The sequence below is a fragment of the Anastrepha ludens genome, chromosome 5, assembly GCF_028408465.1.
Source record: "Anastrepha ludens isolate Willacy chromosome 5, idAnaLude1.1, whole genome shotgun sequence".
NCBI lineage: Eukaryota > Metazoa > Arthropoda > Insecta > Diptera > Tephritidae > Anastrepha > Anastrepha ludens.
The window spans coordinates 91382800-91398424 of NC_071501.1; the positions used below are offsets into that span (position 1 = coordinate 91382800).

Genomic DNA, 15625 nt, shown 5'->3' on the forward strand with positions numbered 1-15625 from the left:
GCAACCAAGCAAGCATGTAGGTAAGTGTTGCAAGTGTTGTACGAATATGTTGCCTACAAATGGCGAGTGCCATTGAGAAGAAGAGGAAGAACAGGAGGTGGAGGGCCGCATGGGTCTGCCAAAGTTTAGGAGGTGTGTGTCCTCATTGTTGTCGTACAAGCAAACAGCAAAAAGCAACAACAACAAATAACAATAATAACAACAATAAAAACAACAACAAGAGCAACTAAACAGCAATATTAACAACACCAGCAACACACAGCTATATTCTTTAGCTGGCAACATTTTTGCAAACTCCTTCACTGCGCTAGCAGTGTATGTGCATGTGTGTGTGTGTGTGTGTATTTATGTGCGTCTTTATAGCCTAACAAATGACAACAGCAAAAATCTATTGTACTACAACTCGTGTCGTTTACCAGTTGCCAGCTTGTTGCTATTGTTATACTTGCTACTGTTGTTGTTGTTATTGTTGCTATTGTTGTTGCCGTATTTATATTACTGTTTTATTGTTGTTATCTGCTGCTGTTGTCATTCCACCGCCATCGCTTCAGCTCCCAACTCACATTGCTTACCAGCTCCATAGTGTTGGGCATTGTTGCAACATTATGTTGCACACAATTATGCGCTCATATATGTAAATTTGCAGCGCGCATTGCCTTTAACATGGCTGAACATGGCGGTCGGCTGGCCGGGCAGATGAACGACGTGCATATTCCACTTTTTGCCGCATTTGCATAATTTTTTGTTTGTTTGCGAACTTTTGTAGTTATTTATTTTACGCTATTTCTTTCTTGTTGTTGTTGTAACAACTTACAGGTTGATACTTGCATACATACATATATACGATTATAAGTATGTATGTAGTGGGCATGTGCTTTGTTGTTGTCTGTTGTTTAATGGGCAGACATTATTTAGAAAATGCGGCAATTTGACTTCGAGGCAGGATTTGGCCTTGAGGAATTTATAAACTCATTTTGATTGTAACTGGAAACACTATAAAGGTTTATGAGGCACCTTTATGCGCCACTGGATGTAGGAACAAAATAGTGAAGAATTAGTTTCGTGCTCTTCACATATTCTGTGAACGCAAAGAATTCTTCAATAAACATTTACCTGCAACTGGTGGATATACACAGCACTTAGCAGACCAATCATCACTTATGCTTCTGTGGTTTGATGGAGACGAACTATGGTTAAGTCAACACTTCGGGAACTATACAGATTGCAAAGGTTAGCTAAGGTTAACCTGGCTGAGTGAAAGCCATCATATAGACCTATTGGTTCTTAGTGTTACCAGATGGAGCTGGACCTTTACGATCTTTATAGTAGACATCCTGTAATACGTCTACATCTTTTGCGAATCTAAGTAAAAACTGAAGCTCTAACCCCGAGAGACATTCTAACTGCTCATATTGTAAAGCTCCTAAGCATGTCAGCTAACGCAAGGCAAGAACATACAGGGTTGCCCATATTCGACGGACCCATGTGTTTTTTTTTTTAAATCAAAGAAAAACACATTTTTTTTGATGTTGACGATAATAATCATTTTATTTGATTCAAGCAGATTTGTTGACATTACTTATGATATCGCTCAAATGGCCGCCTTGAGCCTGTACGGCGTATTGTGCCCGTTTTGCAGCATTTTCCATAGTTTTAGCTAACATTTCGGCCGGAATAGCGGCTATTTCCTCACGGATGTTGTTCTTGAGCTCTTCTATGGCCTTTGGCTTATTAATATAAACCTTTGATTTTAAATATCCCCACAAGAAGAAGTCAGGTGGCGTTAAATCGGGCGAACGCGGTGGCCAGTCAAAATCGCCTATTTTCGACATCAAACGACGAGGAAACAATTTCTTCAAAAAATCGATTGTGGTGCGAGCTGTGTGTGGTGGAGCATCGTCTTGTTGAAACCAGAACTGCCTCATACGCTTTCGACGAATAATTGGCATCACAAAAGAGGTTATCATATCGCGAAAACGCTCTTTCTTCTTCTTCTTCTGACTTCTTTTGTTGAATGTAAATTTCCACAAAAATCTACTTAGACTGACGCTTCCAACGCGGTATGTCATTAAGCGATCTGAAGTCTCTGTCAAAAGATACAGGGTTGCCAGATGGGTCCGTCGAATATGGGCAACCCTGTAGAAGGTGTTCTAGCGTTTCCATCTCTTCCAGTTCATTGCAAAATCTGGAGCTATCGTTGTTTGTAATTCCTATCTTGTAAGCATGCGTCGCTAGCAAGTTGTGGCCTGTCAGCATATCTACGTTAGTGCTGCTTTCTTTTCTGAACAGAGCTGGTACGAATCGGACAAATTAATCTGCATTCTTTATATACATGATTTTCGCGGTTTTGCAAGTGGCTAGACTATTGCACCTACTCTCTATGTCTGTCTCCTGTCTTTCATGTCCGCAGCGATGTCATTGTATATCGTATTTAAATGTTTCAGCAAGTCGTTTTCTTGTTCAAATGGTATGTAAACAGCGCTCTTGGTAATTTCATGTACAATTTCGTTTCTTGCTTGCTGCTAGTCTCTCTATGGCTTCCCTGTTTTTTAGAACATTTTTAGATGAAATTTCATATGAGTTTATTGCCTTTATCGCCACTTGGCTGTCAACGTACATATTTATTTTGGAGTTGCTTGAGGTCTCTGCGAATGCTTTTCCGCAGCCTTACCGACAGCAAAGACATCTGCTTGAAAGATACTGCAATGGTCAGGAAGCTTAAATGGCTGTCTGATGCCTAGCTTTGCGCAATAGATCCCTGCCCCTACTCCGTCTAACATTTTCGAAACTTCAGTAAATATATTAAGAGTATTTGAGTTAGGTTTCATTCCTTTTTTGTTCGTGTTGTTCGGAATTTCTTCACCCAATTGCATTTTGGAGTCATACAGTCCATCTGGACTCTGTAACTCATGCCTATTGAGCTATGTTCGAATGTTTTGGTAAATTCGCCTGACGCGCTGAGTCTTTAGCTGCTAGACATTCCGCCGCAATATCAATCGGTGACAAGTTGAGTATTCTTTCAAGCGCTGCCGTTGGAGTAGTTCTCAGCGCACCTGTGGTGCAGAGTGCACCAAGACGTTGAATGCTTTTCATAGGCCTTTCATGTGTCGCTTTTCTTAGCGCAGTCCGCCACAGCAGAACATCGTTTAGTAATACTGGCTTTAGGAGATAGACTCCATGTAGCTCCCAGCATTTTCTTACATGCGTCCATATGGGGCGTTGTTGGCCTTTTTCTTCCTCTCTAATATATTGGACTTCCATGATAGTTTACTATCCAAAATTACTCCAGGGTACTTTGTGTGGTTTTTAAGAGTTAGTTCAATGTGGTTTGGCTGCGGGGGTTGCCAATAGGCGATCTTGTACCTTCTAGTAAACAGTATCATATCCGTTTTATCAGCATTTATGACTAGGCCTGCTTGTGTTGCTCATTCGCGCACTGCTACTATTTAGTTTTGATGCCGTATCTTAAAATTTCTTTAGTAACTTATAAACTGCGAGTAGCCAGAGAAGTGACGATAGAACACCATCTTGTGGCGTAACCTCGCATGCTCTTTTAGTGAGTTTAACTAAGGTCTATAAATACTCCTAAAGCATAATCCTTGTACTCCAGAGCTTTCTCTATAATTAACACTAGTGAGTGTAACGGAGACTCTGTGGATTTGCCTTTAGTATATGCGTGTTGTGCCTTAGACATAAAGTCTGACATCCCATTTTGTCTAATGTAGACATCGAGGATTTTCTCAAACGTTTTCAGGAGGAATGAGTTCAAACTGATTGGCCTATATTCCTTTGAGAGTATCGGGTTGCTTTTACCTGCTTTCTGCATAAACACAATACTTGCTTCCCTCCAGAGTACTGGCACATAGTTACACCTCAGACATCCTGTGTATATCGCTTTTAGTCATGGTACCAAAATATCGTTCATCCTTTGGAAAATGCCTGGAAAAATTCTGTCTATGCCTGGCAATTTGGTTGGTTCAAAAGTGTTTAATGCCCATTCTATTTTTTGCGTTGTAATAAACTCTTCCGTGAGATTTGCTACGTTCGTGATCTCAGTAATTTATGCATCGTGGAAAATGCGTAGTGACTATATCTTGTAGTGATTCTTCACAACTATCAGCCCAGTCTCCGTTAGTTTTCCGAATTAGATTGGGCGTGGTGGAATGTTTCGATAAAAGTTTACAGATTGCAAAGAAGTGTATGTTTATGCATTACGAGTGCCCTGAGTACAACCTCCGGCGATGCCCTAAATGCTATGCTTGATTTGCTGCCCTTGGGTCTGAAGATACAACAGGAAGCAATAAAAGTAATGTGTAGACTCCATAAATATGGTTTCTGGCACGAAGGCGGACTTCGGCACATAGAGAAATCTTTAAGTTGCTATCTGAGCAGTATGCACTGTTTTTCGCACCTAAGTTTGATTTGGATAGAAATGTGATGCCAAATTTCCATTGCTCATGCATTTGAGTAATTCAGAGTGCATTCTCAGAGGTTTGACGGATATTTTCTTTAGCTGAATGGAGCTGGATGGTACTTAAACGACAGTACGGCTATGGGAATGACAACAGTTTTCCAAATGGAAATTTTGGCTTTCTGAAAGTAGTCAGTCAGGCTGCACTGAAGGCACGCAAAGCAAACTTCAAAGTTTATTTAAGAATGTAAGCAGAGGCTTAATTCTGTTGCAAGACTTGTACTCGTACTTATGCGGGACACCGCAGTGTTCAAGAGAATTAAATTGCCGATGAATTGGCCAACTGCGGATCAGCGGTTACCTGATAGGGACCAGAGCCAATTATCAGTTATACAGGAATCATGAATTGGATCAGCGAGTATGTATGCAATTTACATAAAGAGCAATGGCCCGGTCTCGAACGCTGGAGAACTGCAAAATATTTTGTCACAAGCCCGAACAGAAATCTGGCCAAATTTCTTCTAAAACTTGGTAGCAAAGACGTTCGGTTGATGGTCGGTAATTATTACAGAACACAACCCATGTGGTCAGCATATGTCTGAATCAAGGGAGCCAAATCAACTAGTTCGATCCTTATGCGAAGATTTCAACTCTCAGTTCAATACCTTTGATATATCGTGGCTGATTTTTACCGTTAAGCAGATGATATTCTCTAAATTTTCATTGGACTGAGGAATTCTTTGCATAGCTAAAAAGTTTTAGATCTCGATCCTGAACAAGTTTGTGGTTTGGGGTTCGACGCTACGTACAGATCAAAGTAAATTTAAAACACACAACTTGATTTTTTCTATTAAGTGTAAGTTTGTTGATTCAGGACTAAGGACAAGATTACGTTCAAGATCAAAATTCAGTTATGAAATTTTGTCTTTCCAAATGAAGTTAAGTACCATTTAATGGAAAAATTCGAAGCTTTCATTTGAACAATTAAAAAAATGAAATATGCAGAATTTTCAAAAAAAAAAAAAAAAATTTCCGGAAATTTTGTTTTCTATAAAAAGTTAGGTTAGCTTTTAAAAAAAAATTCCAGTTCAAATAAATTCAAAAATAGTTCCAAAGCTTTTATTTGAGCATAATTCAAAAAAAAAATTTAGAAATTTGAGACAAATTTTTTTGCTGAAATTTTGTTTTTGTATAAAAGTTCGTAAAGAGAAAATTGAAAAATCCTTTTAAAGCTTTCATTTGAGCATAACAAAATAAATAAAAATTTGCGAAGTTTGAGAAAAAAACAAATATTATATTAAAACAATTATTCAATTCAAAAAATTCAAAAAGTATTTAAAACTCTCATATGAGCATAATTAAAAAAAATCAAAATTATCGAAATTAAAAAATAAAATTAGAAAAAAAAATTGCTTATCAAAACAATTTTTCAATTCAAAAAATGATTTTAAAGCTTTTATTTGAGCATATGTAAAAAAAAAATTCTTAAAATTTTTCCAATTTGTGCTTTTTTAATTCTTTTAAATTAAAAAAAAAAAATTTTTCGAAATTTGAAAAAAGATTTTAAAAATTGCTAATTAAAACAATTTCCTTATTATTTAAAAAAATCAGAATTGACGAAATTTGAAAAAAAGTTAAAATATGTTTTATTTCAACAATTTGCTAATTCAAGAAATTCAAAAATTGTTTTAAAATTAGAACTCTTATTTGAACGTAATTAAAAAAATTTAGAAATTTGGAAAAAAAAAATATTTTCGGAAATTTTGTTTTTCTATAAAAAGTTAGGTATCATTTTAAAGGGGAAATTCATCCATCCTTTCATTTGAGCATAATTTAAAAAAATCAAAATTTGTAAAGAAGTTAAAAAAGTGATAATTAAAATTCAATCCAGTTCAAAAATAGTTTTAAAGCTCTCATTTGAGCATAATTAAAAATGAAAATTTTTCAATTTGAAAAAAATTGCTTCTTAAAAAAAATTTTCCATTTGTGCTTTTTTAATCTTTTTTTTATCGAAAGGTAAGGCAAAAAAATAAAGGAAATAGAAAAAAATATTTGCTTTGCTTTTTCTTAGACCGATAATTATTTGCGCTACAATTAAAAGTAAAAAGATTTCCATAAAATCTTTATACCTCGACAGTCACTCAATATTTCCTGATACCCTCATTTACTGTACAGTAAAGCAGCATCACCAAATGTCATTAACATTGAAGCTATAAGTTTTTGGGGGGGACACTGGAGTTGCATGTATAAATACATACATATGAATGTATGTATATATATGCGTACCTACATCAACTTGAAAACTCACAATTAATTTACTATACTTTAAGTTTCATAAAACAAATAACACATGTAAACTGGAGAGCCCTATATACAGACGGATCCAAAAACAGTAATATCATTGGGTGTAGCGTAGTGGACGATACCTCAACAATTCTATCTGCAGTATTACCATGGTACTCATCAGTCTTTTCAGCAGAAGCAACAGCAATCCTCTTTGCCTGCCGATATGCCGCAAAACATAAACACCGATACCTTATATGCAGCGACTCCTTAGGAGCAATCGAAGCAATCTTAAATGCTAATTTTGCCGACCCAACAATATCACAGATAAGAGACATTCTTATTGAATACACCGAAAAAATCAAACTATTATGGGTTCCAGGCCACATCGGAATACAAGGCAATACACTTGCCGACTCTGCTGCCAAATTAGCCACGAAATCCCCAGTTAAACTCATCAATACCATCAACAAAGAGGACATTAAAAAACTGGCCTACAAAAACTGCCTAAGAAATGAAATTACCCAATGGTCTGAATATACTCATTACTACAAAGAGATAAACCCAACTCGTCAGCCAACAACACTACCAACAAATATAACAAGAAGACAACAGATTATTTACACCCGCTTCCGTCTAGGACACACCAGGCTAACCCAACAACATCTCTTCCAAAACGTCCAACCACCACTCTGCTATTTTTGCTACAATGCGAACTTAACAATACCACATATAATCGAAGGATGCCTAGCGCTTGAAACAATACGCCAATCTATGGCCAACCCCAATATAAGGGAATTGCTCTCAAATGTAACACACACCAACATAAAAGAATTTATAAGATTTATAACTAAACTAAACATTTATTTTGAAGTGTGATATATATATACATAAGTCTTATTTGTACACATAGTAGAAATAAATTAATTTTAAGAAGCTGATGGCCTTAGTTGCTAACGCTTTTTCTAGATTGTTATATAATTATATTATCCTTTTTCAATAATAATAAATAAATAAAATAAAACAAATAAATATTAAAAATAAGAACTTAGCAAACACTAGATTTGGCAACAGATAACCCCAGCAGCTATTAAATAAATAAAACATCTGCACACTCATAGGCACATGAACCTGAGTGCTATAATCTGCTAGCTAGAATACGAGTAATCAGCACAATGTTCACCAGCATAGCGATTATCGCTGAGCGCTGATGAATTGTGAGCGAGTATTAATAACTGCAAAAACAACCATAATAGAGTATACGCTTTAATGCCAACAGAGAGCATTGGTGAGAATTATAAAGAGTGAACAAAAATATATTGTTAACAAAAACAAAAATTAATATGAAAACACGTCAACAACAATGAAATGCGCGCATACATGCAGATAAATGGACTCCAACATTGCTCATATCAGCTGGGCATCAGCTACTATTTTAAAAGTAGCGCAAGCAAACAAGTGAGCACTAATTCCAGCCGCTGATTTAGTCAGTACTCAACGTTTGACAAGTACAGAGCGCCAAGTCTCCAAGTTTTATTAGCAAACAAATACAAACATGTCTAGAATTGTGAGAAAATTGATCAGCACCAACAACGCTGCAAAGCCAGTAGCGCCATACAAGTATGTAAATATATATGTATATATATATATATATATGAGTAATATATAAAAAGAACACTATTACAAAATATAAATGAACTTCGAACGATCATTAAGAACAAATTGACACTTGTCAAAATAAGCCATTAAAATTATTAGTCTTGCAAGCCAAAGCCACTGACCACCAGCATTCTCAGCTTTTATTTATTGTCCACCATAAAATTTTTGTACTTTGTATTTGTGCATATTTATGTTTGTATATTTATTTTATATTTAATAGTCAAGCTGTTGTTGCCGATCGCACAGTCTATGTATCCGGCTGTTTGGGTCTCGACAAAGACACTCTGAAGCTGGTGTCAGGCGGCATAACGGAGCAAACAGAGGTGGCCTTGAAGAACTTGGTTGCCGTACTGGAGGCTGCCGGTTCTGGCGTTGACAAAGTGGTCAAAAATACAATATACGTAAAGGATCTGAATGACTTTGGTGCGGTCAACGAGGCTTACAAGAAAGGTGAGTAGCGCACGTGTAATTTGTTTTTGTTTTCTTTATCAAAATAATATTGAATAATCGTTAATTGTGCGGTAATTGTCAATAAGAGGGCCTGAAAAAATGTGTAATAAATTGCTTATCAGTTGTTAGTACGAGCAAAACAATTAATTATAGCCGGTTGATAAGCGAGTATTTTAGCTGTTTATTGCAAAGGAAAGTTTTATATGCTCGCTGCCGGTATGAGCTTTTGATTCTGCTATCTTTATTATACGCATACAAAAATGATATAAACAAGATTGCGTCCATCAGAGAATGCGTGACGTCCCATTGGTGCAATTGCATGAGAGAGATTTGAAAATGGGAGCAAAAATGCAGGAAGAAGAAAAAGAAATAAATCAAACCACACACGAATAAATTACACAAGTGCGACGTCACACAAACAGCGCTTCTGCCGAATTTGCTGAGAGCAGAGTAGTGGTACCATTTCTTATTCCCTTCATCGTGATTCTCTCCACGATGGAGAGAATTCTATCATTCTATTCTGCTATCATTATTGGATTTCTCTCTGTCTCTGCTCGCTTTAAAAAAAATGTCTCCACAAATATAATAACAAATTTTTATTTATTTTTTTACAGTCTTCCACAAAGATTTTCCCGCACGTGTCTGTATTCAAGCGGCCCATTTACCTCTGAATGCCTTGGTGGAGATTGAGAGCATCGCTTTGACCGGTGATGTGGTGACTGAAACTAATTAATTTCTTTTAAAGTTTGTTAATTTTCCAATAAAAAAACTGATACAAATTTATTTGAAATAACTTTTGATTTTTATTTTTTATCATTTATATGTTACAGTTGTGTATATACATATATACGGGGAATGTTGCTGAAGTGACAGTCCTTAGGCCGGATATAAATCCGGGTCATTCCGGTTATATAGAACCGACTATCGTGGCAACGAGCTCTAAATTCTCAATTCAAGCAAAATCACTCAAAATTATTGTTTTTATTCAGTGAAAAATTTATTCACAAACAAAATTCGATGATTAATTTTACGCCACCGGCAAATATATATAGTATGTCGCTTTGTCTAATTCAATTGGTGCTACCTTAACCGGTCAACCTTATGATCTTATGATTAACTCATTTTTTATGTGATCAACATTTTTTAAATTCATTTATGGTAAATATTTTGTTGCAAGCGCATTACCCTGCAGTTTTAAACGTAAAATACCTTCTCATTAAAACAAAGCTTTAGTAGCTAAAGTAGGTCTTAAATTTTAATCAATAACAGACACTCTTAAAGCAGGTTTTAGCTGATATGAGGCTGGACAGAGTCATCTATGTGAAATGGGAAAATTTACTAAGTCCTAAGACAACAAGTGAATATTTTAATAATTTCACCCTGTGCCTGCTGTTGTTCATTTACATATTGGCAGATAGAGCAGCAAAAAGTTAATAAAACCTAATGCACATTAAACAAGTAGCGGCAGCGAAATCTTTGACTTTTTTCTATTTATTTGGTCTCTAAGTTGCCAAATTTTGTTTAAAATGCTATAAACTGTCAATCTTTCCTTATATATTTTGGCATTCGAGGGGACAAAAGCAAAAATGAAATATATTGCACTTGTCGTTTTTGCTCTAGTGCTAATACCGTTGCGTTGTTTTTGTTTTTTTGTATTTTTTCTTTATTTAAATGATGTACAGCCTAAATCAGGCGCAAAGCGATTAGCACCCTTTCACTCATCTCGTCGGTGTAGTCGCAGAGAGCAATCATTCCCATGACAGCTGGTTCTATGTACCGGAATGATTCGAGTTTTCCCCGACCAAGGGTAGCCACTCCAATAACCTAGCTCCGTCTAGTGCGCTGAATGAATTGGTCCCTCTAAACCCTTACGTCGCCCTAAACAGCCACTTTTTCTAAATGTATTCTTCCTATACTAAGATAAATATATGCATGTACATACATATGTATATGTATCTACATCTACTCAGCATCGTCATATTGGCATTACAGTTCGGAGTGGACCATTGACACCTCTATAATACGCCTCCATTCTCTCTATGTTGTGAGATTCTCATCTCATCGTCTTCTATGTCTTGCAACCATCGTCGCCTTGGCCGACTTCTCCTTCTTGCTCCTTAAGGATTTGCTAGAAAAATTTTGTGTCAACTTCGGTGGCGCGTAGCAACTGTAGAAATAGATGCCACATATTTTTGCTCGGGTATAATAAACACTGTCGGTGTGCGGTTTGTCCTGCAGGGTATTTCTTCCACAGGCCCATACTTTTCCTGTCCACAATGGTTTAGATTGATCTGCTTCATCCTAATTTTTTCGCTTTAATGTATGCCGCTTGATACAGAGGAGATTATCTGCTTCCAATCTTGTGACTTGCATCCGCAGAAGGGCTTTTTCTTGCATACTTTCGCTTGGTGACCCTTATCGTCACATTTGAGAAAGTTCTGGCTTCTGTCGTCTATGTTTGTACACGCCCTCGCCATTTGTCCATACTCCAGGCATCTATAGCATCACCTCAAGTCAGGCTTTTCTCTTATTCGGCATACCACCCAGTTGATTTTGATGTTTTGCTTATCAAACCGCTGTTTGCGTGCCTGCATACGCTGCTCTAAAACTTTTTATTGCGCTTTCACTAAATAGGTTAAGCTCGGTAACTTGCATGTCTTTGGTTGCGAATTCATCTAGATCAGGGATCTGCACCAACATTTCAAGGGTTGATTTGCGCTTGGCCCCCTTGCCAATCTTCTTCTGGTACACTCTTGTATTTGCCATCTGCTCTTTTTTCAACTGAAGCAGGATTTCGTCTTTGGCCGTCTTTCTTATGCGCGTAACGTTCTCGCAAAGATATGAAGTGTTACCAACTTCACGCTGCTTGTATCTGTAAAACAGCTCATGACATCAACGTCAAAATTGGTCTAATGACAGTTCAATATATTGTTTATAAGCCACCAAAAGCATTAGCGCCTCAGTTTTGTTCAATTTTTTTTCTGTGATGGAATTCAAACGTAATAGTGTGATTGCGTTATATTTGGCTGGAAAATCACAACTAGCCATTGTTCGTGAGCTCAGTCACCTCAAAGTGAATAAAATGTTTGTGGATCGCACTATAAAACATTACAATGATACTGGTAGCATTGCAAAACGCTATGGAGGTGGACCAAAAAACCGCAACAGCGCCAGAAATGGTTCGGAAAGTGAAGGCTCGACTTGAACGAAATCCACGTGGAAGTGGAAGAAAAATAGTCAAAGAACTGAAAACATCGCAAGACATTATTCGACGCATATTGAAAAATGAGCTCAAGGTCAAGGCTTACAAGTTCCAAAAAGCACACGATCTTTCACCCAAGCAAAAAAAGTTCGGTGCGAAAGAGCACGGGAGCGCAAGCGCAACAAGCACGAACGGGGCGAATTTCCTAACATTTTGTTTTCTGATGAAAAAAATCTCCCAATTGAGCAGTTCATAAACACTCAAAACGATCGTGTTTACTTGACCGAACGCTCATACGAGAATTTGAGCCTACGGAATTTCCTATCGCAAGTAATGGTTTGGGCCGCAGTGACCGCTGATGAACGCTCTCCAATCGTTTTTATCGAGCCTGGTGTCAAAGTGAATGCGACTTATTATCGGGAAAATGTTTTAGAAGCTGCTTTAGAGCCGTGGACACGCAAACATTTCGGTCGCAGACCATGGACGTTCCAATAGGACTCGGTTTTGTTTTTCTTGGGTGGCGTATTTTTGTTCACTACCCGATAGTGCCACTTTCTCATTATTTTTTTTTAGGTGACGACGATTTTGCTCTCTCAGGCCTTTCTACACTGAGCGTGTTGGTAGGACTCCGACTCCATTTTAGTGCGCGCTTAAAAGGATCAGCCCCCTCGGTTAGGTCCGCTAGTAGATCACTCGATCCACTTGCACCTAGTGCCTTTCTGATAGCCTCTTCCAGAAAGGCTTTCATTATTGCTACCGATAATGGCTCCATATATGTTGCTGCTGTTGTTTGTTATGGTTCTCAGCACTGCCCACTGTCACATATACCACCAGTTGTCGGAGCGGTGCACACTGTTCTCGATGCCGGTGGACAATCGGGTGCCTGTCGTTAGCTTCGGTGGGAAGTATGATGTTTTGATTCCAGATAGAGTTCAATGGTTAAGTCCAGAGAAATTATTAACGGGATACCAGCACACTTTCTACACCGACGGATCCAAAACCAGCGATGGAAGCATATCTGGATGGTACTTAGACGAAGACACTAAGTACTCCTATGCCACAGGACAGATGGTATTCCTTACGGAAGTCTATGCCTTCTTGAATGTGGCGTACTGGCTGATTGAGAAAATGTGGCGGGGCAACAGTATTGGAATTTGTAGTGACAGTCAAGCTACACTGAAAGCCCTTGCTAACCCACGCTGCTCTTCGAAGTTAGTCGGTGAATGTACGACTTCATGAGGTCTACCCATAGATAATGTTGGTCTGGGTTGAACTTGTGCAGAGTAGCCAAGTGCTTTGTGAAAGAACCAAACAGGAAAATAGAGACCTTCCTCCTAAAACTCAGCAGGAAGGACCTGAGAATACTGGTGGGTGTAATCACAGGGCATAACGTCTGTGGTCAGCATATGACTACCATGGAGGTCATAGACAGCCCGATATGCCTATCCTGTCTTGAGAATGACCACACTGCAGAGCATTTTCTCTGTAGCTGTCCTGCATTTTCCAGAATCAGACTTAGGATATTGAGTTGCGATACACTGAGTATGGACAAAGTTCATACTCTTCCTTTTCCGGATCTCTTAAAATTCATCAATGAATTCAAGAGATTTGTGGAAGAGTGACCTCAAACTAATTTATCCGTTTTTACCATCCACCTTTTAACTTCCCTATCTCTATTCTTTCTACTGATTTCTATCCGGGTGTAGTACAATGGTCTACTGACTGAGTACAGTCACACACAAATCTAATCTAATCTAATCTATGGTTCTCATTTTATTTTCCATTCTTTGTTTTGTTTACCAGCGCATCGTGTGTAGGGGGCGAGCCGAAATAAACAGGAACGGGTATACACTTGGAGACAGTTTCTAGTTCCCTTATGCCTGTTCTTCACTTTACCGGTCTAGGAAACCCCGTATGGTCCGGAGCTTACCTGGGGCATCGCATAGTACTACCTTTGAGTCCAATACACACTCCCTGACTTGGGCCCGAAGGCGCTGGTCTCTGATACACCCCGTGGCTAACACCTCGGCAGAGCAAGTTCACATCATACTCTTTACTTCAATAACAGAGATGGTTTTTAAAGTGATGAGAGACTCGCAGTGCGCCACGGCATATACCGGTCAGTTAGCAGCCGCACCTAACATGGTGAACAGACGCTGACCAGGAAGTCGTCCATTATGGAAACCGCCGCGCCTGGATTTTTGTTTTGCTCCCCATGGCTTTGCATGATGAGGGAGACAACTATTTCTCAGAAGCATTGCCTTTGCGCTACTGTCAGCAGCAGCCTCATCTGATAGGCAGTCTTTTTGTCGCATCCTCCGCTCCTGGCCGCTCATTGTCGGAGATTGCTTATTCGTTTAAACTTATTTCGCAACTAACCTGCTGCCATAGGCCTTCGGGCTATCTGCAACCTGCCGACCCCCACGGTAGTTAAGAGACGAACTTAGTCGTCCTACCCCGAAGAGCGAACAGTTCTGTGCTGAATGCAGTGTTAAATTGATAGTGAGTCACCTTGTCTCATGTGGATTTCATTTCGAATTGTCAGATATTTCGTTATAATTATTACTTTAGCGTTTGAGCGTACAACACACAACGAACAAGTTTACGTTTTTTGTGGTATACCCAGTATTTTAGGTGATAATCCAAATATTTTCTGCTGAGTTTATCAAACGCTTGTTTAAAGTCTGTAAATGGACAGTGCAAATTAATGTTGAACCCGATAACATTTTTCGAATATCTGCGACATAAAAATGTATATACACATACATACAGTGTTGGAAAAAATAATAGAAACGACAATCACTCCATATTTCATATAAAATTTTTAGTTTGTAAGTATGTACCTATTTATGCAGATACACACTGTGTAATACTGTTTGATAACGGTACTTTATTTTGTCTTCTTTTTATGTGCATAATCGCAAGTATTTAGGCTCAGTATTCTTTTTGGTGCAGAACTGCGTGTTTTAGTTGGAAAAAAAAATAGAAACGTTTCGGAAAAATTTGAATAGCTGCAGTTAAAATTAATAATATACTGTTATATTTAAACTGTTTGATATTTTGTTGGAAAAGTATGTAAACAAATTATATTTATTATTGTCTTGTTCATAAAATATTTCTTATCTTATGAATGTTGCATTCAGAATGGGACGTGGTAAACACTGTACTGTTAATGAAAGAGAAATTATAAAAAAACTAAAAAGTGATGGCCTTTCTATGTCACGGATTGCCGATTTAATGAAATGCTCAAAAAAAAGGTGTTTTCTGCGATTAATTTTAAAATTACAGAGGAAAAACGAGGACGAGCAAAAGTTTGACCAACTGCTTATACGAGAATCGAACTAAAAACCTTTTATCCTCAGAAGAATTGAAAAATGTTTTACAAGCGCCAGTTAGCAGTCGAACAATCCGAAATAGATTAATATCTGGGGGATTAAAGGCCTATAGTGCAAGAAAAGTACCATACCTTAGCAGAAAAAACATAACCTGCAGATTATCGTTTGCAAAGAAACATCTACTGCGTGCAAATTGGAAAAACGTATTATGGTCAGATGAAACAAAGATTCATTTGTTTGGGTCTGATGGCAATGTACATGTAAGACGACCTAAAAACTCTGCAT

The 15625-nt window shown here is 37.8% G+C and overlaps 1 protein-coding gene across 1 annotated transcript; it reads left to right on the top strand.

Moving 5' to 3' along the window:
* The first annotated feature begins 8163 nt into the window (after positions 1-8163).
* LOC128863352 (rutC family protein UK114) lies at positions 8164-9586 on the top strand. Its single transcript, XM_054102475.1, has 3 exons — positions 8164-8314; positions 8574-8803; positions 9418-9586. Exons 1-3 carry the CDS (start codon positions 8250-8252, stop codon positions 9534-9536), a joined length of 414 nt encoding a protein of 137 aa, XP_053958450.1. The 5' UTR covers positions 8164-8249; the 3' UTR covers positions 9537-9586.
* Positions 9587-15625: the final 6039 nt, after the last annotated feature.

Coding starts and splice junctions, on each gene's coding strand:
- LOC128863352 (XM_054102475.1), top strand. CDS start 8,250: ATGTCTAGAATTGTGAGAAAATTGATCAGCACCAACAACGCTGCAAAG. Junction 8,315..8,573: donor AAGCCAGTAGCGCCATACAA/GTATGTAAATAT, acceptor TATATTTAATAG/TCAAGCTGTTGTTGCCGATC. Junction 8,804..9,417: donor CAACGAGGCTTACAAGAAAG/GTGAGTAGCGCA, acceptor ATTTTTTTACAG/TCTTCCACAAAGATTTTCCC.